Raw genomic sequence first — 26,926 nt, forward strand, 5'->3', positions numbered from 1 at the left:
GTTTGACCCATCCTGTCCGCCCCAGTCAAAACTGCACCTTGTATTAATTCCATTTAAAAACAAGAGAAGACCTGCAGATGCTGGAAATCCGAGCAACACACACAAAAGGCTGGAGGAATTCAACAGGCCAGGCAGCGTCTACGGAAAAGAGTATAGACGACGTTTCGTGCCGAAACCCTTCGGCAGGACTGCTGATTCCATTTACCGGATTTCGTTCTGTTCCTCACACCGCCGCATGTGGGAAGGAATGGTCGAGGTTTCGGGTCGAAGCCCTGCATCAGGACTGAGAGCGGAGAGACAATATGGTTAATTCAGAGCGGAGACGGGGGGTGGTGAGATGGTATAAAATGAAGGAGAGTGGTGATATAATCAAGATAGAATCGGGAGGCCACCATATTCATTCCGGCTTCTTGCAAGGAGTGTCCATTTAATCTTCTCCCTCCTAGTTCTGTGTCCACGGTTCTCCGGACTCACCACCACTCCATCTTCCTCCGCAAATGCTGCTCGGCACCCTGACTTCCTCCAGCGTGTTTAAAGCACCATTCCTGAAAGGATTGCTTCCCCATTGGACAAAAATCCTTTTGGATTCTTATTTTCTGAAAAAAAATAAAATGACAAGTAGTGGGAGGACGTGACCCATGTACAAAAGTGTGTGTGAAACAAAGTTCAAAGTAAATTTATTATTGAAGTATCTATATCCATATACACCCATGAGATTCATTTTCTTGCGGGCTTATTCGACAAATCTAAAGAATAATAACCATAACAGAATGAATGAAAGCCAGTTGTTTGACGAATTCTGAGAATCACGACGTCCGGCAGATGGCGCAACGTTCAGCTCCGAGGTCCAAGGACTGAGGATCAAAAATCTGAGCAGAATATTGCCAACGCGATACTACAACTAGTTGTAAGGATATACCCCGTCACTTTAACACGGGCAAATACACATGAGGATGTACATAATGGAGAACATTAATTAACTAACTAATTCAGCACGTACTCAAGGCATTTTTTATAATTCCCTTTATTTATTGGCATTGATTTATTATTGTCACGTGTACCGAGATACGGTGAGAAGCATCGATTTGCGTTTTATGCAAACTCATCGTTCCATGTGTAAGTACAACCAAGTAGTAAAAAGAAAACAGAATACAGAACATGCATTCTTGTTACAGTTACAGAGAAAGTGCGGTACAGGCAGACAAATAAAGGACAAGAGCCACGACGAGGCAGATCGGGAGATCAATCTTTCAGTACTGTATATGAGAGGGCCGTCCACGAGCCCGATACCAGACGGACACATGGCTCAAGGTCTCTCTGGCCGCTCAAAATCTTCTCTTAGCCTTACAAGGATGTTTTACCGGGGTACAGGGTCTGATCGGAGGAGCAGGACATTTATATATTCTGCCTAAAGCCTCTCTAATAGCTGTTAGATGAGGGGTTATTCTTCAAGTCAGGCACGACAATTTCCCTGATGACCCAGTTCACTCCACCAGCAGAATTCTATCAGAGAGCGATGGGGAGATACAGCACGGAGACAGGCCCTTCGGCCCATTGAGTCCATGCCGACCATCAACCACCAGATTACACCGATCTCAGTTTATTCTCTCCACATTCCCATACACTCCTCACAGATTCTACCGCTCACCCACACACTGGGGGCAATTGACTCACCGACCGCAAGTATTTGGGATGTGGGAGGAAAGCGGAGCACCCGGGGAAACTCATGGGTTACGGGGAGAACGTACACAAACTCCGTACACACACCAGAGGCCGGGATCGAACTCGCATAGCACTAATTGCCCCCATCCACCCACCTGTAGTGGATTACGTAAACATCTCAGAAGTGAGTTGCCAAAGGCAATGAGGGCTGGGCCATGGGTGACGTGCTCCGATAGGTTAATCGCAAAATGCCGGAACTGCTGGGAAGAGACACCATTGTCAAGAGACCCTCTGCCTACCCCTCTCTACCAAACCCGACCTTCCCCGATCATCAGGCTGGGAGCTGTCAGTGAGTTCTTTCTGTTCACCTGTACTGAAATCCTATCCTCGTCACCCCCTGAAGATCGCCTTGAGTCTGCGGCGCGTGTTGCCAACCTTCTGGCCCATGGAAAAGATGTGAAGAAAGAACCATGTTAGTTTCTCTCCAGAGGCAGGGAGGTAAGAACAATCCATGTAGTTTCATTTTCCACCTCAATCTCCCCATTGGTGAGTTACTAAATTGAGGCCCCATTCAACTCTTCAAAAATCCTCATATCACTCTTTAAGAGATCAGGGAAACTACATTCCCGGAGCATAGCTAAGCCAATATTCACCAATATTTAGATGTTTATTCACCAAACATGTTCAGGGATATGTTGCGTTGCAAAAGGAATCTGGCGACTTTGATGTTGCTGTGTGCAGGACCTTGCTGAGCACAACCCCAGCAACAATTGGGGCAGCACGCTAGCGTAGCGGATAGCGCAGTCGTTTAACAGCTCCAGTGATGACTGAGCGGGGTTCGACTCCCATCGCTGTGTGTAAGGAGTCTGTACTTTCTCCCTGAGACTGTGTGGGTTTCCTCCGGGTGCTCTGGTTTCCTCCTACATTCCAAAGACTTTCGGATGAGGGCTAATAAATAGTGGGCATGCGATAATGATGCCGGGCGCCTACCGATACTTAAAGGTTGCTGCCGGCAAAACTTTCGCTGATTTGATTTGACGCAAAAGATGCACTTCACTATATGATTTCACGTTTCGATATACATGTGACAAATAAAGCTAATCTTTCGTTAACTGGCAGCGAGCTTCCTTTGGGCAGTGCACTAATACAATTCACCGCTGAAGATATTCCAATATACAAAAGGCTGAGAAATTGCCATAAGATCCAGGTTTTTATTCCCTTTCCAGTATTTTCTATAAATAACCCAATGCCCCTGGACACACAGTACCATGCAACCTTGAGATAGGTCCCCACATATTTCTGTTCTGCAATTTCGTCATATCCCCCTGTCAACATTTCATGAACGACTTTTTGAAATATACAGCGTTCTCCAAAAGCCTTATAAAATCAAAAGACATAAAAACTAGGGATGCTAAAAAAACAACATAACAGGTCAGGGTATGTCTGTAGAAGGCGGAAAAATACAACTTAGCATCATTTTATCTCAGATTTTCAGCATCTGCATTTCAAGAGAAATATACATTCCCAATGGAAGAATGAACTGGAATTAATTATAAATTGAACAAGTTCCGAGTGACATAAGGAATCTATAACCAAAATACTGCTTTTAAGAATTTCAATGCAGTGATAGCCTCATTGAGTTATACAGCACAGAAAGAGGCCCTGTAGTCCAAATCATCCTTTCCAACCAAGCTAACTACATGAGCTACTCCCATTTCCTCCATATTCGCCTAAAACTTTCCTATCCATTCACCTGTCCAAATGTTTCGTAAGCAGGAAAAGTTGTATGATTTCATCTTGCAGCTTGTTCCATATGCCCTTTACCCTCTATGTGGAAAAAGTTGCCCCTCGGGTACCTTTTAAATCTTTCCTCTCTCACCTTAAACCTAACGTCCCTAATTTTAGTCTTCTCTACCCTGGGTGTTACCTACTTTGGGCACGTGGCCAAGTGGTTAAGGCGTTCGTCTAGTGATCTCAAGGTGGCTAGTTCGAGCCCAAGCTGTGGCAGCGTGTTTTTGTCCTTGAGCAAGGCACTTAACCACACATTGTTCTAGTGTCTGTGCAAGGAGGACTGGCGCCCCCCATAGACTTCCAATCTGCGCCTTGTAAGGCATGAAAATGCCCGACGTAGGCCTCTCATGGTCTGAGTCGACGTTCCCTCCCTACCCTGGGAACAGGACTATGGCCCTCATAATTTTATAAACCTCATAAAGTCATTGCCCAGCATCCATAAGGGACTCCGAATTGAAATATTAATCCAATTTCTCTCTCTTAATCCAATTTCTCTCTCTGCAGGATACTTTCTGATCTGTGGAATGATTTCATGATTCTGTGCGTTTTTATATGGACTCCTGCGAGTCCCTGTCTTGTTAGTTCCCTGTGCAAATTTCAGTCAGGATTTTTGTAAAGTTAATTTTTTTCTTTTGCCCTCTGTGATAGAAGAGTAACAGGGAATTCTTCTGAAATTAAATCAGGAAGATTTAGAATATTTGTTCCTTTGAACCTTGCTATGTCACTCAATACAACTACGGTTCAGCTCTATCTCTCTGTTCCCACCGTTTCCAAACATCTATCTGTCTGTTTCTTAAATATCTTGAGCCAATTGTCCTCATCAGCCTTTTGCGGTAAAGAATACTGGATTCAGCCCACCACCACCACCACCTGTTTTGCCTCATCACCGGGTTTAATGGCTAACCCCATATGCTGAGATACTGATTCTTGGTTCTAAACAGCAGGAGTCTGCATATATCCAGATTTGATCTTTAATCGTGAGGATTCTTTAAGGTTTGGTTCGCTAAGGCTGTCGGGGGAGGTTGTGGGGATAGGCTCACAGCACCAATTCACTGCTCCCAATGGCGTGCGCGTCAAACAGCCTCTTGACAACCCAATCCAGCTCCTTGCCTTCACATGTGGTTTAGTTACTCAGCCCGGCAGAACTGTTTCTACTGACAGAAGAATAGAAAGCAAAGGCGGGTTACTGGCGCCTGAAAACCAGTCGCTTCACGCAGACGGAGCTCATCAGCCGTAGCTGGTAGCTCACCTCGGCGAAGAAAAACTGATTTCGGAACTTCGTTGCTGGCAGCTATAACCGCTCGTGGTGAAGGCTTCGGGAGTAAATCCAGAGGGAAAATCCGGAACTGGAGTTCCTAAGGTTGAGTTTAACGGTGACTGGGAACTCCTGCCTAAGGTTGAGTTTAACGGTGACTGGGAACTCCTGCGACGCCGCTGGTGCCAGACTGAATCGGTCCTTGCAGTTCCTTTAGATTCACCAGTTGTGTGGAGAGGGGGAGCCAGCTGCATGGGCAACAGGTTGCCCTCCATATCATTCTGCCCTGGCCTGATGTCTTGCAGACGCTAGGACGCAGTATTCATGGTCGTTCCGACCAATGGAGGACCTTCACAATTTAGGCTATTGGAGAAATGTGTGATAGATTACAATTATTGATTATTATTGTCACTTAAACTGGGAAACAGTGAATCATAGATGTACGTGCCGTCCGGACGTTCCTATTTCGAGGTACGCTCGTGCGTTCGTTATATGCCGCATCGTACGACGTGGAGATCATGTTCTTCCCATGACCATAATTGTTCTTGACAATTTTTTTTCTACAGAAGTGATTTCCCTTTGCCTTCTTCTGGGCAGTGTCTTTACAAGACGAGTGACCCCAGCCATTATCAATAGGCTTCAGAGATTATCTGCCTGGCGTCGAAGGTGGCATAACCAAGTCTTGTGATATGCACCGGCAGCTCATACGGCCATCCACCAGCTGCTCCCGTGGCTTCGCGTGATCTTGATGGGGTGGTAGGGTGGTGCTAAGCGGGTGTTACAACTTGCTCAAGGGTGACATGCAGGTCAGCAGAGGGAAGAAGCGCCTTACAACTCCTTTGATAGAGACGTACCTCCACCCCGCCACCCAACTTTGAGGTAAAACAAGAACAGAACTCAGAATTAAGTGTTACAATTACAAAGTAAATGCAATGCTGGTAGACAAAAAGTTACAACGGCCGTGACGACATAGTTTGCGAGGTCAAGCGTTCATTTTCAGCATACAGGAGTTAAAAGCCTTATACCAGTGGGATAGAAGTTGCTTTTGAGCCCGGTGCTGTGTGTTTTCAGCTTTTTGCTCATTGGAAAGGGAGGGGACAGAGGATATGGGTGGATCTTTGATCATGTTGGCTGCTTTACCGAGGCGGCGGAAATGCAGTCAAGGCACACGTGGGGAGGCTGGTTTCCGTGATAGACTGAGACTCCCTGCTATTTTCTGCTGTCTTGGACAGATCAGTTGCCATACCAAACCCCGATGCATTCGGCTAGGATAATTTCTATGAGGTGGGAGTCAGTGGAGACATGCTCAATTCCGTTAGCATTCTAAGGAAATAGAGGTGTTGATGCACCTTCTTGGTCATGGTGTCTATGTGGCTGACCAGGACGTGGAGGAAGTTCACATAAAATACTGAAATCTTCATACATTTGCTCTTTTGAATGGACAGCGAGGAAGGGGTTATTGTCTGAGTAAAGCAGAACCTTAAGGTGCTAACTCAGCGACTTCAAGTGCAATAGAACTGCTTGGGATTTCACTTCCGGCGGCGAAGCGCCCTCTGTTGGCCACGGATGGGGACTGTAGCGGGGCTCCAGGAGACGTCACACGAGACTGGCTGATGACAGCGCGAGTTCGTGCTCTGGTCATGACCAAGATATTGGACTGGGGACAATTTTTGTAAGCAAAGCCGAAGAGGAGAAGCTGACCGACGCGCCGTCTGGGATAGGCAAGTCAGGTTTGCCTGATAGTGGAAGCTCTTGTAACCCTAAGTTATCGATTGGGCACGGAAGGCGAAAGGATGGATATGACTTCGGAGAAAGAACTGGAAAATATTATAAACGAAGCGATCTGCTCAATCTGTCTCGAATTTTACACGGAGCCGGTGATGATAGACTGTGGCCACAACTTCTGCAAACAATGCATCCTTGATTACTGGGAGAAACAGAAAGATAATATCACCTGCCCCAAATGCCGGCAGCAGTTTACCCAGCCAAACACCAGGCTCAACCGCTTCGCGGCGAGCATGGTGGAGAGCGTCCGCAAGCTGACCGCGAAGCCCAGGGAGAGCGAAGACATCCGCTGCTCCCAGCACGACGAGAAACTCAAGCTCTTCTGCGAGAGCGACAAATTGGCTGTCTGCGTGGTTTGCGCCGTTTCCCAAGAGCACAAGGACCACAAGATCAGCCCCCTGAAGGACGTGACCGAAGTCTACAGGGCAAGTATACGGGGCGCACTGTTTTCCCCATTAACATCGGTCGGAAGCTCCGGGTGGCTTTGGAAGTAGAGCGGTAGACCTTAGACACACTATTATCCAATTTACCGAGATATTATAGCGGCCATTTAACACAGCGATCTGCGGGTCTTTGGGGAGATAACCGAAGCTCCTGGGGATAACCCGCACGGGTGTAACAGGGCGACGGTGCAGAACTCCACACTCAGGTAGCGCCGGTGGTCGGGACCGAACCTGCTCGCTGAAGCTTTGAGGCAGCATCACTACCCACTGCGCCGCAGTGCTTTCCATTGCTCTGACAGCTCACAATTACATGCTCTGAAAATATTCGGATTTTAACTCGATTCCACGCTCCGTGCCGCCCTTAATACTTTATACTAAGCGCAGTCGCAATTGTGGTGTTGGAGAGGGCGCCGTCAGGAAACTGACATAGGCAGCATGACAGTTGCCAGGTAGTCGGTTCGTGACGTCGACCAAGGGACAGTGATCTGTCCTGGGGTACTTGGGGTAATTCCTCGGATCCATCTCAGATCTAGCCCAAGAGATCCCTGGTTCAATGGCACGCGCAGTCCTCCCTGAGAGTCCCAGGCCGGAGTTTACGAGGCGTCAACGCCCGTTACGCGATTGTACTTCTATCTGTCTGGAGCTTTCAGCTCCTAATGCTGATGTGCACGTACCCGAGCAGATGCAAGTCACTCTGTCACCCCGCATATCCCCCTTCCCCTTCCATTGAAGAGCTCATGCTAATGTTTTGAAGACTACCATAGAATTATCCCTAGTCTAGAAACGCAGAAACAAGTATTCTGGGTGTTATCATTGGAGATATCTTTCTGTCCCACTTTGCACACCGGGATAGGAAAGAATCGGAGGATTCAGCACTAATACAAATGGGAATACAGCAGGTCGCCATGGGACGAAGGGCCTGTTTCTGTGCTGTATGACTCTACTCAGAATCAGAATCAGGTTTATTATCACTGGCATATGCGTGAAGTTCATTGTATTTTTGTGGCGGCAGCAGTACATTGCAATACGTAACAATTTAAAAATCTATACATTATAATCCATACATTATAATACGAGGTATGTATGAAAAATTAAATTAACTAACACTGGACGACAAAGACTTTGCTGCCTGAATACTTCTGGGTGTATCTTATGGACTTTGGACTGCTGATCATGTACGTCAGCATGAAGTTTCCCTAACACACACCATTTTTTAACAATCGCCTATATTTTGTTATTTCACTTTATAATTCAATTCAATTCAATTAAAATGTTGCCCATAATGTAAGCTGAGAAGTTTTCTTTCTTGCCCACGCATGCTTAGGCAAGGCCGCACAGGTTTTAGAAAGGCTATTACGCACATAACTTTGTGTGCATTGTGTTTACATGTATATCGGACAGCCGTGCTAAAGAATCTCATTACATTAGAAAGCATTGGATCCTCTGTAAGCACTTTGTTCCAGGGCAGAAAAGTGTGGCACATAAGCCACTTGAAGAACCAACAAAGGTATGTTTGCCTTCTCTCCATACGAGACGCTGATGCAAACATTAGAATGCTCTCCACGGTACATCTATTGAAATTTGCGAGTGTCTTTGGTGACATACCAAGTCTCCTGAAATAGAGCCGCTGCCATGCCTTCTTTTTAATTGCATCAATATGTTGGGCCCAAGATTGGTCTTCAGAGATGTTGGGCACCCAGGAAATTGAAACTTGACACTACTCGCCCTTTCCACTGGTGATCCTTTGATGAGGACCGGTGTGTGTTTCCTTAACTTCCCCTTCCTGATGTCCACAAACTATTCGTTGGTCTTTCTGCCGTTGAATGCAAGGTTGTTGTTGTGACATCACTCAACCAGCTGATCTATCCCACCCCGTACACCTCGCATCACCATCTCAAATTCTGCCAACAATAGTTGCGTCATCAGCAAATTTAGAGATGACGTCTGAGCTGTGCCAAGTCACACAGCCATTGTGTAGAGAACATTGAGCAGTGGACTAAGCACTCATCCTTGATGTGCACCAGAGCTGATAGTCAGTGAGGTGGAGATGTTATTTCTGATCACACAGATTGTGGTCTTCCAGTGAGGAAGTCGAGGGAAAGCAAGGTACTTTTGGAACTTTTTGAACTTGTTGATTAGAACTGTGGGTATGATGATTTTGAATGCTGAGCTGTAATCAATAAACACCAGCCTGACATAGGCATTATTATTGTCCATGTGATCTAAGGCCAAGTGGAGTGAGATTATATCTGCTGTAGATCTACTGATAGTGATGATAGACAAATTCCAGGTCTTTGCTTAGTCAGGAATTGATTCCAGCCATGACCAACTTCTCAATGCCCTTCATCACAGTAGATGTGGTGCCTCAGGTGCTCTTAGTGAGTGCTACTTGTAGCAAAATCTGTGAGTCAGCAGGGCAGGAACAGAGCAGCCAGTGAACTTAGGCTCACTGGACAGAGAACTGATCTCCCCTCTTCCATCCCAGCCTCTTCCATCTTCTCCCTTTTCTGCAGCCCATCACACCTACTGGGGCATCGGTGCACACCAGTACCCTATCCTGGGCCAGTCTTTCAAATTGATCCTGGGTGTAGCCCATCTTCTATGTCCTGGAGCTTCTGTTGATGTGTCTGTAGCACTGGGTTTTCATGGAATGGGGTTGCTAGTCCCATGCTCAACTCTCCTTTTGCAGTGGGGCTTGGGACTGCCCATGATGGATTTACCCCCATTCCCTGTGCAACAATATCAGTTGTAATGTTTGGTGTCACCTAACACAGAATAGAACATTACAGCATAGTGCAATCCCATTGGCCCACAATGTTGTGCCGACCTATTGGAACATCAGTCTAACACTGCCCTCATACATAAGACCATAAGACACAGGGGCAGAATTAGGCCATTCAGCCCATTGAGTCTACTCCGCTGTCCCATCATCCTGGATCCCACGCAACCTCATATACTTGCCTTCTCGCCCCATGCTTTGATGCCCTGACTGATGAGAGAGTGATCAACTTCCGCCTTAAATATACACACGGACTTGGCGTCTGTCACAGTCTGTGCTAGTGCATTCCACAGATTCACTACACACTGGCTAAAAAAATCCTCCTTACCTCAGTTCTAAAGGGTTACCCCTCAATTTTGTGGCTGTGCCCTCTAGTTCTGGATATCCCCACCATAGAAAACATCATGACCACATCCACCCTATCTAGTCCTTTCAACATATGGTAGGTTTCACCGAAAAATTCTTCCAAATTCCAATAAGTACAGACTCAAAGCTGCCAAACTCCTCATATGTTAACCCCTTAATTCCTGGAATTATCCTTATGAACCTCCTCTGGACTCAACTCTCTCCAATGCCAACACATCTTTTCTGAGATATGGGGCCCAAAAGTGTTGACAATACTCCAAGTGTGGCCATGTTTTTGTGTTATTGTTGAGTGCCATCGGGTTGGCATTGACTCATGGTGACCCTGTGGATAGTGCGGTTGTCCATAGGCTTTTCATGGCAAGGTATGGAAGTACATTGCTAGGCCTTTCGTCTGAGCAGATGCTGCTGTTGCCCAGGTTGGGATCTGGCTGGATTTGAACTCAGGACCATCCACCTTCAACTCCAGTGCCGATACTACTACACCGCCAGTCAGCCCTCCCTTCTACATAGCCCTTCATTCTTCTATCATTCAGGTGACCATCTAAGAGTTTCCAAAATCTCCTGAATGTTTCCACCTCTACCACCATCCCTGGCAGAGCATTCAATGCATCCACCACACTCTTTTTAAAACAACTTACCTCTGATATCCCCCCATACTTTCCTCCAATCACTTTAAAATTATGCTCTCTTGTATTAGTCATTTCCACTCTGGGAAAAAGTTTTCTGGCCATCCACTTACCATCTTATTGTTCCATACCATTCCATAAAAAGGAAGACGTGACAATTAACCATCCTGCTATACTTTCAGGGAAAACTGCAGACTGCCTTGGAATTTCTGAATAAGCAAGTGGATGAAATATCCAACTGTCAAGTCAGTCAACAGAGCAACATCGCGGAGCTGAAGGTGAGGTTCAAACTCTGCCATGGTCACACACAACTGGTCAGACACATCCTCGGTTATGAACACATCCTGATTCAGACAGAGAATTGGTGGGAAAATGTTTTAACATGCAAGAAGAACAGTACTGAAAACAGGAACTCCCAGAAAGGATCGAATGATTTAGAGGGATGTTAGATAATCAGGCCCTCAGATCACATGAAGGAAGGCCACAGCCCATTTTACCCTGATTTAGACCATAAGACCATAAGACAAACGAGCAGAAGTAGGCCATTTGGCCCATCAAGTCTGCTCCACCATTTTATCATGAGCTGATCCATTTTCTCCTATTTCGTCCCACTCCCCTGCCTTCTCACCATAACCTTTGATGCCCTGGCTACTCAGATACCTATCAATCTCTGCCTTAAATACACCCAATGACTTGGCCTCCACTGCTGCCCGTGGCAACAAATTCCATAGATTCACCACCCTCTGACTAAAAAAATTTCTTCACATTTCTGTTCTGAAAGGGCGCCCTTCAATCCTTAAGTCATGCCCTCTTGTACTAGACTCCCCCATCATGGGAAACAACTTTGCCACATCCACTCTGTCCATGCCTTTTAACTTTTGAAATGTTTCTATGAGGTCTCCCCTCATTCTTCTAAACTCCAAGGAATACAGCCCGAGAGCGGACAAATGTTCCTCATATGTTAATCTTCTCATTCCTGGAATCATTGTAGTGAATCTTCTCTGTACCCTCTCCAACGTCAGCACATCCTTTCTTAGATAAGGAGACCAAAACTGCCCACAGTACTCCAAGTGAGGTCTCACCAGCGCCTTATAGAGCCTCAACATCACATCCCTGCTCCTATACTCTATTCCTCTAGAAATGAATGTCAACATTGCATTCGCCTTCTTCACTACTGACTCAACCTGGAGGTTAACTTTAAGGGTATCCTGTATGAGGACTCCCAAGTCCCGTTGCATCTCAGAACTTTGAATTCTTTCCCCATTTAAATAATAGTCTGCCCGTTTATTTTTTCTGCCAAAGTGCATGACCATACACTTTCCAACATTGTACTTCATTTGCCACTTCTCTGCCCATTCTTCCAATCTATCCAAGTCTCTCTGCAGACTCTCCGTTTCCTCAACACTACCGGCCCCTCCACCTATCTTCGTATCATCAGCAAACTTAGCCACAAAGCCATCTATTCCATAATCTAAATCGTTGATGTACAATGTAAAAAGAAGCGGCCCCAACACTGATCCCTGCGGAACACCACTGGTAACCGGCGGCCAACTAGAATAGGATCCCTTTATTCCCACTCTCTGTTTCCTGCCAATCAGCCAACGCTCTATCCACGTATGTAACTTTCCCATAATTCCATGGGCTCTTATCTTGTTGAGTAGCCTCATGTGTGGCATCTTGTCAAAGGCCTTCTGAAAAACCAAATATACAACATCCACTGCATCTCCCTTGTCTAGCCTACTGGTAATTTCCTCAAAAAATTGTAATAGGTTTGCCAGGCAGGATTTTCCTTTAAAGAATCCATGCTGAGTTCTGCATATCTTGTCATATGCCTCCAGGTACTCTGTAACCTCATCCTTGACAATCGACTCCAACAACTTCCCAACCACGGATGTCAAGCTAACAGGTCTATAATTTCCTTTTTGCTTCCTTGCCCCCTTCTTAAATAGCGGAGTGACATTTGCAATCTTCCAGTCCTCCGGAACCATGCCAGAATCTATCGACTTTTGAAAGATCATCGCTAATGCCTTCGCAATCTCCACAGCTACCTCCTTCAGAACACGAGGGTGCATTCCATCTGGTCCAGGAGATTTATCTAACTTTAGCCTATTCAGCCTCCTGAGTACTTTCTCTGTCATAATTGTGACTGCGCACACTTCTCTTCCCTGCCATCCTTGAGTGTTCAGTATACTGCTGTCTTCCTCAGTGAAGACTGATGCAAAATACTTGTTCAGTTCCTCTGCCATCTCCTCGTCTCCCATTACAATTTCTCCAGCATCATTTTCTATCGGTCCTATATCTGCTCTCACCTGTCTTTTACTCTTTATATACTTGAAAAAGCTTTTAGTATCCTCTTCGATATTATTTGCTAGCTTCCTTTCATAGTTAATCTTTTCTCTCTTAATGACCTTCTTGGTTTCCTTTCGTAAGGTTTTGAAAACTTCCCAATCCTCTCTCTTCCCACTAATTTTTGCTTCCTTGTATGCCCTCTCTTTTGCTTTAACTTTGGCTTTGACTTCTCTTGTCAACCACGGTTGCATCCTTTTCCACTTGAAATTTCACTCAGCAGTGAGGTTATTTCTGGCCAGGGTCCAAATCTGGCAAAGGTCACTAATTTAACCAGGTAATTAGCCCCTTCAACTGAACAAACAACCACTGAGGAGCAGGGGGAGATGAGGAATATGTAGAGAAGGGGTCTTTAAGTGAGAGTCCTCTGGCAGTCCTCGTCTGTGTTCTATGTCTCTGTCTCCATCTGGAGGTCAGCACACCAAATAATGGCTGGCACTTGGTAGGGAACATTGCAATTCTGATAAAATAGAACAAGTTGTACTGGTGAGATGGGGTAGAGGTGGGAGAAAGTATCTCAGTGGTCAAACATGGAAATCCAAAAGTGAGAGAGGCCTATCACCCAAAACCTGAATACAGGAGCCACAAGCATGGGGCGGACAGAGATTTGGTTGTAAGTGAAGGGAGGGTTGGAGCCACTGACAAGTGCAGCTCTGTTTTCATAGAAACAAGCCGACAACATGCGGAAGAACATTGAGTCGGAATTTGCCAAGCTCAGGCAGTTTCTGCGTGAGGAGGAGAAGCTGGTGATGGGGAAGATTAAGCAGAGGGAAGATGGTGTCTTGCAGCAGCTGGAGGAGAACCTGAAGGCAGTGTCAGTGGAAAACGCGCTGATGAACCAGCGAATTTCGGAAATTCAGAGGAGGATGACCCTTCAGGAAGCAGAACTGCTGAAGGTAGGGAGCAATCTTGGCTTTCCAAGTACAGTTGCAATCACAGGATGCTTGACCAGGCAGTGACCCAGGTATCACTGGCTTCACTGCCATCCCATCACTGGTATTCACTGGAAAATAAGGTGACTACGGGGGTCTAAGTGTAACAACTATCACATCATGTTGCTGACGGACTGAAGGTGCTCCCAATGTAGAGTGGGACTTCTGAGACAGGAACACCAAATGCAACTGACTTGAATCAGGGTCATGAACAGACAAGATCCAGGTAGCTTCAATGAGAAATAGCTGCCTTGTACAAATGAGGTTCCATATTCAATCCTTGGCATCTTTCCACCTTCTGATGCACAATGGCACAGCGGGTAAAACCATTGCCTCATAGCCCCAGAGACCCTGATTCAATCCCAGCCTCTGGCGCTGTCTGTATGTGGAGTTCGCATGTTCATACATGTGACTATGTGGGTTTCCCACTGGTGCTCTTGTATCCTCCAAAATTCCAAAGACAGTGGGTTAATTGGCCACTGTAAATTGCTCCGATGTGTGGCTGAGGGGTAGCGTCCATGATGGGGGAGGTGAGGGCGTGGAGGAGTCGATATGAACATTGCGGAGATTAAAATGGATTATGTAGGGTAAATGGCTGCTTGATGGTTGGCATGGACACAATGGGCTGAAGGGTCTGTTTCACAATGTATCTCTTTTTATGGCCCTGTTGTAATTGGAGGGCAAAGCACATCTGATTCATATAAAGGCCAGGTAGATGGAATTACAGTGTGCGAGAGAGTGAGCAGAGACTAAGCGCATTGTGGTGGAAAAGGGGCCATAGGCCAGGGTGTTATGTTACTATTCACATACACCCGGAGAAGGGGAAGGAATGTGGCTGAGCTGAACATCACAGACCGAGGCTTACTCATGAATTACTGGGACCAAATTCCATGGTTTTCCCTGGGTGTTCCTGCTTCCTCCTATTGCTCAAACCTGGTAGGTTCATCGGTAAATAACCTCCTGGAGATGGGAGGGGAGGAGAATCGGGGAGGAACGGGGTTGGGGGGTGAAAAAGAACAGATTACAGGAAAACATGCAGCATTGGGACTGATGAAGCTGATCTGAAAGCCAGCATGCACTGAACGGGTCAAATGGCCTCATTTTGTTTACATTGTCTCAGGAAGGAGCTGAAAAATAAGTTAGATGAGTTTATGTATGGTTCAGGTAAGACCTGGTATAATCTTCGAAGGTAATTCTGCACATGGTCAAAGGTAGTATCCTAAAAGATTTACTATGATCTACACTCAGTATGATAACATAAAGAGTAACATGCAGTAATGTTTAGATATTGTCAGGTAACACCCACGTAGAATAGGTTTACACTAACATATTAAATCTAAGACATTAAACAATAGTCTTTGGGTATAATAGAGAATAATATTTACTTATAACATGCTCTTACAAGATCGAAGATAATAGGACTTGAGTTTGGGCTAGAATGACATAATTACTGCAGGGTCTTCAATGATAGGATTTAGTATTTAAATAACAAGCAGGACAGACAAAAGAGAATCGGTGTACACTGTGTACTTGGAGTTTCTGAAAGCCTTTGACAAGGTGCCACACATGAGGCTGTTTAACAAGGTAAGGACCAATGGTATTACAGGAAACAGTGTTGGCAGGAGGCAAAGAGTGGGAATAAAGGGAGCCTTTTCCGAATGGCTGCCGGTGACTAATGGTGTTCCACAGGGGTTTGCTTTGGGACCGATTCTTTTTCTGTTGTATGTCAACGATGGAATTGATGGCTTTGTGGCCAAGCTTGCAGGATGATATGAAGACAGGTGGAGATGCGAAGTGTTGAGAAAGCAGGGATGCTGCAGAATGACTTAGACGGTTTAGGAGACCGGGCAAAGAAGTGGTAGATGGAGAACAGTGTTGGGAAGTACATGGTGTTGCACTTTGATAGAAGGAACAAAAGCACAGAAAATTCCATAATCCAAGGTACAAAGGGACTTGGGAGCCATTGTGCAAGATTCCCTTAAGGTTAACTTGCAGGTTGCATTGGTGGTGAGGAAGGCAAATACAATGTTAGCATTCATTTTGAGAGTACGGGAATATAAAAGCAAGGATGCAATGCTGAACATTTATAAGGCATTGGTGAGGCCTCACTTGGACTACTGTGGCAGATTTAGTCCCTTTATCTAAGAAAAGTTGTGCTGACATTGAAGAGGGTTCAAAGGAAGTTCACGAGAATGATTCCTGGAATGAAATTGTTATCATATGAGCAACATTTGATAGCTCTGGGCCTGTACTCACTGGAATTTATAAGAAATGAGGGAGGATGTCCTTGAAACCTGTTGAATGTTGAACAGCCTTGATAGAGTGGATGAGGAGAGGAATTTCTGATAGTGGGGGAGTCTAGGACCAGAGTGCACTGCCTCAGAATAGAGGGACATCCATTTGGAATGGAGATGAGGAGGACTTTCTTTCATCGGAGGGTGATGAATCTGTGGAATTCATTGTCAGAGGTGGCTGTGGAGGCCAGGCCTTTGGTGCATTAAAGGTGGAGGTTGATTGGTTCTTGATTTGTGAGAATGTGAAAGGTTACGGGGAAAAGGCAGGACAGTGAGGTTGAGGGGGAAAATTCATCAGTGGAGCAGATTTGATGACTGAATAGCCAAATCTGCTCCTATCTCCTATGGACTTATAGTGTAATAATCTGGTTGAAATGAGGCACAGATGTTACCGATGTGAGGTGTGTAGTCACTAATAATGTTGACTGGGATAGGAGAACCTGTGGAGCTGACCTTTATTTATTGCAATGCCTATTTAGGTGTCAGTGGATGTATCAGTGTAGGTTCACGGCAGTGTAGCAAGTAGCACAATGTTGTTACAGCTGGGGGTGTTCCGGAGTTTGGAGTTCAATTCCATTGCTGTCTGTAAGGAGTTTGCTATTTCTCCCTGTGAATGTATGGGTTTCCTCTGGGTGTTCCTGAGACATAGAAGTTAGTAGGTTAACTTGTCACTGTAAATTGTCCTGTGAGTAGGCTAGGATTAGACAGGTGGTTTCAAGTTCAAAATTCATAGTAAATTTATTATCTAAGTGTGTATACTGTTGTACAACCTTGAGATTCATCTTCATACAGGCAGCAAGATAACAAAGAACCCATTATACACAAAACCCACACACTGTCAAACACCCAATGTGAGAAAAGAAGAACAAATTGTGCAAACAACATAAAGTAAACAAGTAACCCGAAAGCAGGCAATAGCCACAGAGTTAGTTTAGCAGAAAGATGAGTAAACCTTGTGGACTAGTGAGCTAAACACGGGCTGTCCCTTGCCTCTGGCCCCAATCTGGCCCAGCACTTAAATCAGCCAAACATCGGTTTGTTTTCCGCTTTCAGGCCCAGGCCCCGCCGCTTTGATCCGGTCCCAAGTCCGCTGCAGCAACGGATGCTGTGGCCGTACTCTCGAGGCTCCAGTTCATCCAATCCTCCAGAACACCACACAAATGCCAGGTCGTACAGACAGCTCAAGAGCACAGCTCCCAAAGGGAAATTACAGGCTGTTGTTTGCAATCATTGTAGTTCATTGATTGTAGTGTGATTGATGGAGTAGACTGGTTGGAGGAACAACACCTTATATTCCGTCTGGGTAGCCTCCAACCTGATGGCATGAACATCGACTTCTCCAACTTCTGCCAATGCCCCACCTCCCCCTCGTACCCCATCCATTATTTATTTATAGACACACATTCTTTCTCTCTCTCCTTTTTCTCCCTCTGTCCCTCTGACTATACCCCTTGCCCATCCTTTGGGTTTCCCCCCTCCCCCTTTTCCTTCTCCCTGGGCCTCCCATCCCATGATTCTCTCATATCCCTTTTGCCGATCACCTGTCCAGCTCTTGGCTCCATCCCTCCCCCTCCTGTCTTCTCCTATCATTTTGGATCTCCCCCTCCCCCCCCCCACTTTCAAATCTCTTACTAGCTCTCCCTTCAGTTAGTCCTGACGAAGGGTCTCGGCCCGAAATGTCAACTGTACCTCTTCCTAGAGATGCTGCCTGGCCTGCTGCATTCACCAGCAACTTTGATGTGTGTTGCTGGAGTAGTTAGTAGTTTTGTTTGTTGCCACTGAAGCGTCACTGTGTCTCGCCAGCGGCCTCCCTCCCAGGTTTGGGCAGTATGGCTCTTTGAGCTGGAATGACCTGTTCCGAGGTGAATTTCTAAATAAAAAAATAAAGTAAATAAACTCAGCCCACTGAGCTGCTGTTGACACTATTGAGATGATTATGTATGATTCTTGAAATGATTGTTAGCTTGTACTCTAACCTTCTTTACTCTCTACATCTAGGACATAAAATTGGTACTTGAAAGGTATGTAATCTATTCCCTATTCGTTCTCTTTATGAACCAGTTCAAAGAAAATCATGATTGTTGATTAAGTATTACTTAATCATTGCTTGTGACTTAAACCAAGCCAAACTTCTTGCAGTGCACCGACAGGAACAACAAATTAGTTTCAATAGTTCAGTAGTTCCATTTAATATCAGAGAAATGTATGCTATATGCATCCTGAAATTCTTGTTCTTCACAGACGTCCATGAAAACAGAAGAGCACCCCAAAGAGTGAATGGTTGCAAAAACATTAGAAAGCCAGTTCCCCCCACTTGCCCTCACAAACAATTTCCCCCACTCGCCCTCACAAACAAGCAGCAGCAAAGCAATGACCCTCCCCACCCCCACCCACTTTTGCAAAAAAAAGCATCAGCACCCTCCACCCACCAAGCAAGCAATAGCAAATGTAAGCCTCAGGCTCACTCAGCTCGTCTCAACCGGATCTGGACAATCCAGCACCAACGTCTCAAGGACTTCAGATACTTCCACATCAACCTCCAAAAACTCCAATCTCTCTGACAAATAACCATTGTACAGGTAATCACCAGCACTGATACCCCAAATCTTCAGTGCATTGAATGGGGTCAAGGGAAATGCTTCCAATATTTGTTGTAGAACAAACGGTACAGTAACATGAACTGTGACCCGATGTCGAGTAGGGCTTTACCATAGATTCCCTCTATCCATGGTTATAACCCAAACATAGCAGCTACAGAAACCCATTACCTCATAGTTAGCATTACAGAGAAACCATTTTATTATAACACTTACCGAGAAACCATTTCATCAGCCTTAGCAGTTAGTATGCAGAGAACTCCCTTACACAAAGAAAGACCATGATCTGCAGTACAACAAAAACTAATTGTTCACCCAATAATTCGACATGCCACAAGCTTTCTCTCTCTCTTCCCCCAATAATGGGACAGAGTAATGTCCCCTTTCGTAGTGAGAAGGAAAACAGAATTGAATTTGAATTGAACTGAATTGACTTTATTACTTACATTCTTCATATGCATGAGGAGTAAAAATCTTTTACGTTATGTCTCCATTTAAAAATAATTCACTGATTTGCGACCATAAAGTCTGTAACATCACTTTTTTCCAAGTTCTCTGACTTGAGAATTGGCAACAAACTTTCCCCCACCAACGAAAGAGAGAGAGAGAGGGAGCGAGGGTGTGATTCAATGAGTACAGAGCCTCTGACAGCTGATCCACTTTTCCTGATGTTCTGTTTTCTCCTGCCATAGTTCAATTGGCAGAACTGGCATAGAATTGAATTTGAATTTGAATTTGAATTTTATTTAAATCTTACATCCATCCCACAATGTGAGGCAGTAAAAATCTTTATGTTATGACTGTTGCAATGTACAGACATGTGAATTTAGAAGTCTAATGGCTTGTAGAAAGAAGCTGTCCCATAGCCTGTCGGTCCTGACTTTTATGCTGCGGTACTGTTTGCTAGATGGAAGCAACTGAAACAGTTTATGGTTGGGGTGACTGGTGTCCCCAGTCATCTTCCAGGCCTTCCTTACACACCTGCTGTTGTAAATGTCCTCAGTGGAGGGAAGTTCATGTCCACAGATGCGCTGGGCTGTCTGTACCACTCTCTGCAGTGCCCAGCGATCAAAGTTAGTGCGGTTCCTGTACCAGGCGGTGATGTGCGTTCATCCATCGTCGACGTCGATGAGGACTTCGACCCCATTATAATGGTGTCAAGACTAGTGCGTGATTTGGATTTAAGTGAGGGAGAGTTGCGCAGCGTCAGTTTCACTCTCTCTTCCCAATTCCCATCTGGATCCAGTGGCAAGACAGAGTCGAGACGGCTGGAGATGGGACTAGGCGCAGTAGATGACCAGGACGTCTTCAGTGTCATGTCGTACTCTACATGTTCCACGACACTTGCAGAGACCTCCTTCTTGACCATTGGACCTTCCATTGGTCTCGTCCACTCAATCTGCCAGAATTTGTCTTCACATGTTGGGATAGACCACTCCCTATCTCACCGAGGGTTTGAGACACATCGGCTACCCTCACCTGGATTAGCCGGCTTGTCGAAGCCGTTGCCTGGGGTGTGGCCGTTGTTGCATGCAAACAGCTACGGGGAGCCACAGGTGAGAGCTGAGTGCCAGGTGGGGTCAAAGGTGGACTAACCACCTTGAAAAAGACACGATATGCTCCTCCACCAGAGGTGCTACCCCTCCCTGACACCCCATACACCCCACTAGGCGGTGATAGAGCCAGTCAGGATGACCTCAATGGTGCCTCTGTAGAAGGTCTTGAGTATTTGGGGGCTCATGCCAAACTTCTTCGGTCACCTGAGGTGGAAGAGATGCTGTTGTGCTTTTTTGTCACACAGCTGGTGTGTACAGTCTAGGTAAGATCTTTGGTGATGTGCATACCTTGGAACTTGAAACTGCTCGGCCTCTCAACTACAGTCCCATTGATGTCCATCGCAGCAAGCCTGTCTCCTGTAGTCCACAATCAGCGCTTCTGTATTTTGGACATTGAGGAAGAGGCTGTTATCTTGGTTAACACCCTGACACCACTGTGCCAGGGTGTTAACCTCTCTTCTGTAGGCTGTCTCGTCAATGCTAGAAATAAGGCCGATCAATGTGTCATCTGTGAACTTGATCAGCAGACTGTTGCTGTGCGCAGCAGCACAGTCATAGATGTAAAGGGAGTGGAGGGAGGGACTCAGGACACAACCCTTGGGGAGCACCTGTGTTAAGGGTCAGAGGGGCAGAGATAAGTGAGCCCATCCTGACCACCTTTTGGCACCAATATGAAGTCTAGGATCCAGCTCCACAAAGCAGGGTGCAGGCTGAGGTCTCTGAGCTTCCTGTCAAGTCTGGAGGGAATTCCAGTGTTGAATGTTGAACTGTACTCCAGGAACAGCATCCCTCTTCTCCAGGTGAGTTTGAACAGTGTGTAGTGCTGTCGCTATTGCGTCATTGATAGACTGGTTCCGTCAGTAGACAACTTGTCGGGAGTCCATTGTGGGTGGTAGCATGCTGCAGATGTAGTCTTTAACCAGCCTCCCAAAGCATTGGCTTATAATTGAGGTGAGTGTGACAGGATGGTAATCATTCAGGCATTTTACCTTGGTATCCTTAGCCCGTCCTCAAGGCCACAAAGCCCCGGAATCCCGAAGGTGTGCTCACCTTCTAGTCCGCGTCCTTGGGATTTCAAAAAACGGCCGGTTGTGAGACCGCAGGAGCGGGTCCCACCACCACAAAGAACCAACGTCTGAGTTTAACCCCAGATCAGGGTCTTCAGCAGAATCCCATCCACCTTGAAAAGGAAAAGGAGAGACTTCAAAGGTAGAAATTAAGCTGTTTACAGGAGGAGTCACTGTTGAGTACTATCGTAGCTCTGCCCCTCAAAATTTTGACCAGAATTTGCATTCAGACCATCTTTGTACCTGAGCTGAACCCCTGAACCTGGAGGACCGGCAGATCAATCTTAGTCTGGCCTCTACCCTTTGACCTGTTTGGCATGGGTGACCCTAACAAGAGTCTAAGTATAAAGCCCTGACTCCAGTAACTCTCCATGTCACTGAGGCACTATTGCAGCACAGTGAAGTGGGTTCAATTCCTGCGGCAGTCATTAAGTTTGTGAGTGCATGGGTTTTCTGCAGATGCTCCAGTTTCCTACAGCATTCCAAAGGCATACAGGTTAATAGGTTAATTGGTCACATGGGTGTAATTGGGTTGTTGCAGTCTTCTTTGACCAGGAGGGCCTGTTACCATGCTGTATCGCTAAATTAAAAAAAAATGTGGCTTGGTTTTAGTGTACCTAAGTGTTTGCTGCTTGTTTTTTTCTTCGCCCCTTCTCCTTTGAACCAGAGAACCTCATAGAAGGGGCATCACTGGGACAGTTGACCAGGATTGATCAAAAGTCAACGGGAAGTCCTTGGACATCTGCCAATTCAGAGAAATTTGAACCTATCCCTTCTCCACTAACCACAAAATCAGGGCCTAACTATAAAAGCAGAAGAATCATATGTCAGTAGGCCATTCAGCCTGTCAATCCTGTTCTGCCATCCAAAATGATCATGGCTGATTTGACCATGGCCTGAGCTGCAACTTCCTGTCTATTCCCTCTACTTCATTGTCTCTCAGTCCTGAATGCACTTGACTATTTAATTTGAGCATCCTTCCATGGTGAGACTTCTGAGGACACCCGATTCTGAAGGAAAGAATTCTTTCTCACCTGAATTTTAGATAGGAAAACCCATGTCCTGAAACCTTGTCTCACATTTCTGGACTCTTCCACTGGGCAAGCCTCATTACATTACCTTCCCTTTGCAAGCACCTTCTCATTTTTCAACTCTGTACCTAAATAGGGATTTTACAACCCCAGTACCAAATGTAAATAGATGGTTGATCATTAGCATTTCAAATAAAAAACAAAAGAGTTGGTCATTAACTTCAGGAACAGGGTGCTGCTCATAGTCCTGCCTACAGCAAAGGTGTTGAGTTTGAGAGGGTTGAAAGCTACAAGTTCCTAAGAGCGAAAATCACCGATAACAGGTCCAACCATGTAGATGGCATGGTCAAGAAAGATTACCAATGCCTCTACTTCCACAAGAGGCTAAATAAATTTGGTATGACTCTGTCAACATAAGGGTTCACAGTATTGCCATAGAAAGCATTCTATTGGGATGCATAATACCTTGGTATGATATCTGCTCTGCCCAGGACCTCAAGAAACTGCAGAAAGTTGTGGAAACTGCTCAGCGGACCATGGAAAGCAGCAACATTTCCTCTAACCCTCTTTTTTACAGCTGCACAGACCAACCATTGTTCTGAGCAGGAAATGCTTACATGGCTGGAACATTGTGCAGCACTTTAACATTATATAAAAGAGAACTCCAGCTGCAGGGCAACATAGGCTATGTGCATGACAGCATTTCAGTTACTGTGCAGCTGCGTGCCCTGTAGCTTAGAGAGCAGTGGAAATAAATCTCTCCTCTATAGACTCTGTCTATACCTCTCGCTGTCTCAATAAAGCAGGCAGCATAATCAAGGACCCCCAACCACTATGGACATACTCTCTTTTTCCCTCTCCCATCATGCAGACGATACAAAGGCCTGAAAGCACCAGGTTCAAGGACACCTACCAGCTGGTATAAAATTATTGAATGGTTACCAAGTACAATAAGATGGATTCTTGACCTCACAATCTACCTCGTTATCACCTTGCATTTTGTTTTTTACCTGCACTGCAATTTCTCAGTGGAGGTTACATTTTACTCTGCATTGTCAGTGTTTTGGCAGTGCACTGTGTAATTATTGATCTGTACAAACATTATGCAAGACAGTCTTTTCGCTGTATTGTAATGAGGTGACAATACTAAACCAAAGCCAATACCAAATGTAAAATATTTCTCACTAAATCTGACACCACTGGATTACATGTTTGTTTTACCAATTGAATCTCCTCAACCTACGGTGAACTGATCTCCTAAAGTGCAAATGGAACAGTACACTCAGTAGATTGAGATTCTTGATGTGTATTCTGTAAAGACCATGGACCATGAAGCTGAGTAACATTGATTTTCGCACAGTGCAGAGATGCCATACACCAGACCCACGGAAGTACGCATTGACCTCAGTCAACGTGAGCCCATCGGACCTTTACAGTACACAGTGTGGAGGCGAATGCTGAAAGTTATCAATCCAGGTAAGGACAAATGCAAAGAAAAGAAAAATTCTTGGACTTCTTATTGCGTTCAGTTCCGGTCGCCCCATTATAGGAAGGACGTGGTGGCTTTAGAGAGGGTGCGAAGGAGAATTACCAGAATGATGACTGGATTAGAAAGAGACATGGATCAAGTGGACAGCTGGGGATTTGTTCTCAGGGTGTAGGTTCACAAGGGGAGCGTGATTTTAAGGTGTTGGGCAGAAGGTATAGGGGGGATGTCAGAGGCAGATTCTTTTACCCAGAGGTACATACGCACGCTGTCCTGGGTGGTGGTTGAGGCAGATACATTAGGGACATTTAAGATTCTCATAGCTAGGTATACTCGTGAAAGAAAAATGGAGGGCTCTGTGGGTGGGAATGGTTGGATTAATCTTGCAGCAGGGTCAGCAAGCATAAGGGGTCAAAGGTCAAGTACTGTTCTGTGTTCCCTGTTTATTATTTGCTGATAAAGTGGATTTAAGAGAAGTGATTAATACACAAGCAACAACAATAACGTAATGTAGATTTGAATGACTCTCGGAGAGGCTGGACTGGAGATTTGTTAGATCAGGGCCAGGAATGAGCGGTCGAGGAAGATGGTGTTGTCATTGCTGCTCTGCTGATGTTGAAAGGGATGTTTAGGAATGTATGCCGGAACCTGGGAGCCCTAAACAGGCCCAATAAGGCCGAACTGCACAAAACTTTGGTTAGACCACAACAGGAGCATTGTGCCCAGTTATGGCTGCCACATTCCAAAAGGATCTGAAGCCCTGCGAGAGTGTGCAGGAGAGAGTTACAGAGATGGAGTTCTAGGGATGTGGAGTTTCAGCCACAGGGTTCAAATGTGGACAGTATAGTTGGAACAAAGATGGGAGGGGGCTCATCAAGAATCAATCCCAGTTTAGATAGGGTGGAAGTTAGGAAATTGTTCCCAATAGTGACTGAGGGACACAAAGGTTTAAGATTTTGGACTGAAAGTACTACGTACTCTGAAAAGATATGTTTTCTCTTGGAGAGTAGTCATTGTTTGTAGGAGGAGAATAATTTGGTATGTATCAGACAGAATAATCTGCAGGCTATAGAAAAATAACAAGGAAATATGAACATTGAGGTAGTATGGAGATAGAGGACTAAATGGCCTCCTCTTACAGCTAAACCATTCTACCAGAGCAGAGGAGAATAAAGTGAAAAGTTCAAAACAGTAACTAAAAGCCCAAGAGATTCTGCAGATGCTGGAAATCCAGAGCAACATGCACAACATACCGGAGGGACTCAGCCCGTCAGGTAGCATCTGTGAAAAAAACTACAGTCGACGTTTCAGCCAGAGACCCTTCCTCAAGTCTGATGCAGGGCTTTGGCATGAAATGTTGACTCTTTATTCATTTCTGTAGATTCTGCCTGACCTGCTGAGGTAAATAAAAAATCTTTTTTTTTTATTAAGTGCAATCGTGAACAATAGCCAGATCAGAAATGCTGATCCGTCAACTAGTTCCCAAAGGGAACTCTGATAGGCCAATCAGATGGTTCAATGCTGCTCAGCGATAGAACACAAAACAGGCACAAGGGTCGCTAGCCCCTGTACCCCAGAAACACACCTGAGAGGTGTTGTGCAGATATGTGCTATGCATGACCTGATCTGGAAGCATCATGTTGACTCACAACAGATCGTGTTCATGGTGGAACAGCTTAGTCAAGGATGGGGTGATCAGCACAGATAGACAAATTATACCTCCACTACCCCTTAATGGTGGAATCTGTGTTCAGTAGCAAAGAGTCTTCCACCAGTGCTAAGATATTTGGTCGGACAGAAAGGGAAAGGGTAAGACAGGAGCTGTGGAGGTGACGAGGAAGAAAGCTCAGTTATAACCTGAAAAGAGAATTGGATAAATCCCTTAAATGGGCAAAGTTCATAACCAGAAAATGTCAGAATCAATGATTTAGATATTAAATAGGACCAGCATCTGCTGAGTGGACCATTCTGTGTAGGGCCCAGTCCCCCAGGAATAAAGATTAAAATTAATGGGCCAAAATTCCACTAGTTGAGATCAGCTGCCTGTTATAAACTATTCACTCCCTTGACCATGGAGGAACTACTGTAAATGAGCTGACTAGGTAGTATCGGTGTAGGTCCAACAGCTTGGAAAAGTAGCATTAATATAAGAGGGATGGATTGAGACTACAGGGGAGGTTAGTAACGCCTCCAGAATAAATAAAGTGAGACAAGGAGTTTTGAAATTTAATGCCAAGTAAGATGGAGACAAAACTGAAAAGGGTGCTGAATGCAGGACCAAAGGAGTTAAACGTGAATGCACACGGTATATGTAATAATGTAGATTATTTTGTAGTGCAGTAAAAAATCAGCAGGTATAATGCTGTGGGCATCACTAAGTCATGGCTGAAAGAACGTTACATCTGGGAGGTTAACATCTGAGGATACACATCACATTGAAAGGACAGGCAGGTAAGCAGAAGGCGTGGGGTGTCACTGTAAAAAAATGAAATCATATCGTTAGGAAGAGGTGAGATAGGATCACAAGATGTAGAGTCATGGAGAAACTGCAAGGGTAAAAAGACCCTGATGGGAGTTATTTATATGGCTCTGAACAGTAGCCGGCATGTGGGGCACAAATTACAATTACAAAAATCATGTTACAATAATCATGAGGGATTTCAATATGCAGGTAGATTGGGAAAATCAGCTTTGTACGGGTTCTCGAGAGGGAATTTGTAGAATGCCTACAAAATTCGAGCAGTGTGTCACCAAGCCCACTCCTGCTGCTGCTCACTCTTCCCTCACTGCAGTCCCTTCCATCCTGCCCCAAGCACGTTTTCTGTTCACTTCTCGCTCACTGACCATCCTGGTTATGAGCAGCTCGCAGGAACTGATCCCTGTTGTAACACAGAGACTGTCTAGACAACT

General features: G+C 45.4%; 1 protein-coding gene across 1 annotated transcript in view; it reads left to right on the top strand.

Annotated features, from left to right (window-relative positions):
- The first annotated feature begins 5,909 nt into the window (after positions 1-5,909).
- The window catches only part of LOC140198098 (E3 ubiquitin-protein ligase TRIM39-like), a 29,564-nt gene continuing 8,547 nt past the window's right edge, over positions 5,910-26,926 (top strand). The window contains exons 1-5 of the mRNA XM_072258998.1: positions 5,910-6,918; positions 10,890-10,985; positions 13,719-13,949; positions 18,278-18,300; positions 23,891-24,006. Of these exons, the coding sequence (XP_072115099.1) occupies positions 6,502-6,918; positions 10,890-10,985; positions 13,719-13,949; positions 18,278-18,300; positions 23,891-24,006 (883 nt within the window). The 5' untranslated portion in view covers positions 5,910-6,501. The remainder of the gene's footprint in view (positions 6,919-10,889; positions 10,986-13,718; positions 13,950-18,277; positions 18,301-23,890; positions 24,007-26,926) is intronic.

This window comes from Mobula birostris, chromosome 5, assembly GCF_030028105.1.
Source record: "Mobula birostris isolate sMobBir1 chromosome 5, sMobBir1.hap1, whole genome shotgun sequence".
NCBI classification, from domain to species: Eukaryota; Metazoa; Chordata; class Chondrichthyes; order Myliobatiformes; family Myliobatidae; genus Mobula; species Mobula birostris.